Genomic DNA, 2,359 nt, shown 5'->3' with positions numbered 1-2,359 from the left:
AGAGAAAAGATTGAAAAGAAAAAGAGCTCAATGAAAAATGTGGGACAAAGATAGGTGGGTACAAGTGAGTGAGCCGTTAAGATCTGGTCTTGGGGTCTAGCTGGTGACAGTAGCACAAATCAAACCAGACCAATATCATTTGACCAATTTACATCTACTGGTTTCACTATTTTTTCCAGAATTCATTAGGAAATACAAACATTTTCTCATTGGTTAACTTCTATGTAGTACCCTATTAATACTTAAATATTTTTCCTACAATATGCTTTTCCTTTTATCTCTACAAAGATTGCAAGAATGAAACATTTGGATAATGACACTATCATTGAATTTATTCTTCTGGGTCTGCTCCAATACACGCCAACTCACTTCTGCATCTTCATGCTTATCACCATGATGTTCTTTTTCACACTAACTGGAAACAGCCTCTTAATTCTGCTTATCTTGGTAGATTGTCATCTCCATACCCCTATGTACTTCTTCCTTTGGCAACTCTCTCTCATTGACATCCTCTTCACACTTGCCATTGTCCCCAAGATGATGACAAACTACCTTCTACATAAGGAGGTCATCTCCACATTCCACTGTGGTGCCCAGATCTTCCTGGGGTTGGCCCTGGGTGGGACTGAGTGTATCCTCTTGGGACTCATGTCCTATGACCGATATGTTGCCATCTGCAAACCTTTACACTATCCACTTCTCATGAACTGGCCCCTCTGTAAGCAGATGGCTGTTAGCTCATGGGCCAGTGGCCTTTTCAATGCCTTGATACATACAGTCTACACCATGAGACTGCCCTTTTGTGGATCCAGAGAAATCAATCATTTCTACTGTGAACTTCCTGGTGTCTTGCGTCTCTCCTGTGAGGATACCTTGACCTATGAGACTGGGATTTTGATCAGCACCACCATTCTGCTTCTGATTCCATTCTCAGTCATCCTTGCCTCCTACACACTCATCCTGGTCACCGTCATTCAAATGTCTTCTGCTGAGGGCCGGAAAAAAGCATTCTCAACCTGCTCATCTCACCTGACAGTGGTCAGTTTATATTACGGTGCCATCATTTTCATGTACATGAGGCCAATCTCTTCCCATACTTCAGGCCAAGATAAAGTTGCATCTGTCTTCTACACTATTCTGACACCCATGCTCAACCCCATGATTTATAGTCTTCGGAATAAAGATGTGATGGGAGCCCTGAAAAAAGTTCTATGCAAGTGTTCACTATATTTTAAAATGTGAGTATAAAGGCTTAGTGGATATTGTTTTATTGACTGTAAATATTGTTTATACTATATGATGCACTTTGGTCTATCTGATAACAATCATGTATTAGTCTAGGAGATGAAGTGTTTCATTCAATTTCTTACCATCAACCAAAATTATCACCAAAAAGATCTCAATACAGAGACATGGCATAAAATAGCTCTGCCTTGCTAATTGCACTGAGAATATAATTCAAAATAATAAATTGTAAAATTAGAGCAACAATTAGTAAGAAATCTGGAAGCCACATAAACTCATCAGGCAATAATCAGAAGCATGAATCCTGGACTCTTGTGTGAAGGAGCAGAAAACAAGGTAGATAGGATAGAAGGCTAAGCCCACTGCCTTAAGCTTCAGCTTGGTATCATCTAGAAGCATATTATGCCATTACAAACTAACACTTTGGGGATTCTACGTTAGAAGTCAGTTGCTTCTCAGCAATTTCTTTGTGTTGGCTTAGAAATCAGTCTTTGAGTATCTACTAACAGGAATAGAATCCATGAGACTTGATGTTTCTTCCTTAAGTGAATCAGAGCCCTGTGTAACTTTCCCATTATTGGTAGCATTGATAGTTGTTGTTTTCTTCCTTGTTAACAATGGAATGAATTAATACTATGAATTGGAAAATGGCCACCAGTTGACCTATAATTGCTTGATTGAAAATTTTGGGAAAACCCAACACTCATCAGCTTTCTGTCTTAGTTTAATGCCATTTTAGTATATAAAAGTGAATAATAAAATTCTGAAGAGCCATGGTATTTAAGGGAACCAAGATACTTATATGAATTACCACCTTAATTCTCTGAGCTACAAGCTGGGAATGCAAGGCCTAAAATATGTATTAACTAGTCTCAAGAATTTTCTGACTGTAGAGCAGTCAGCTATTTTAAATAGAAAGACTATCTTGATAGCCATGCCTTTAACCCTGCATTCCTTATCTGAGACTTTACAGTTCATGACAGGAAGCCTTCCCCATAGCAAGTCAAACAGGGCCTGGAATACTAATGTCAGTGTTTTTAAACTTCTGCTGTCACTGATTATAACATCTGCTAGAGGTTCTATTAAAATATACAGGCCATGAAGTAGCAAGTTC

At 38.7% G+C, this 2,359-nt stretch overlaps 1 protein-coding gene across 1 annotated transcript; it reads left to right on the top strand.

The window, feature by feature from the left end:
• The first annotated feature begins 297 nt into the window (after positions 1 to 297).
• Positions 298 to 1,242, top strand: LOC123780144 (olfactory receptor 2AJ1-like). The gene has a single exon (XM_045778928.1). The coding sequence runs from the start codon at positions 298 to 300 to the stop codon at positions 1,240 to 1,242; it is 945 nt and encodes a 314-aa protein (XP_045634884.1).
• The last annotated feature ends 1,117 nt before the right edge of the window (positions 1,243 to 2,359 follow it).

Source organism: Ursus americanus, chromosome 5 (assembly GCF_024610735.1).
Source record: "Ursus americanus isolate L20-20 chromosome 5, mUrsAme1.1.p, whole genome shotgun sequence".
Classification (NCBI taxonomy): Eukaryota; Metazoa; Chordata; class Mammalia; order Carnivora; family Ursidae; genus Ursus; species Ursus americanus.
This window is presented reverse-complemented; position numbering and strand designations above follow the sequence as displayed.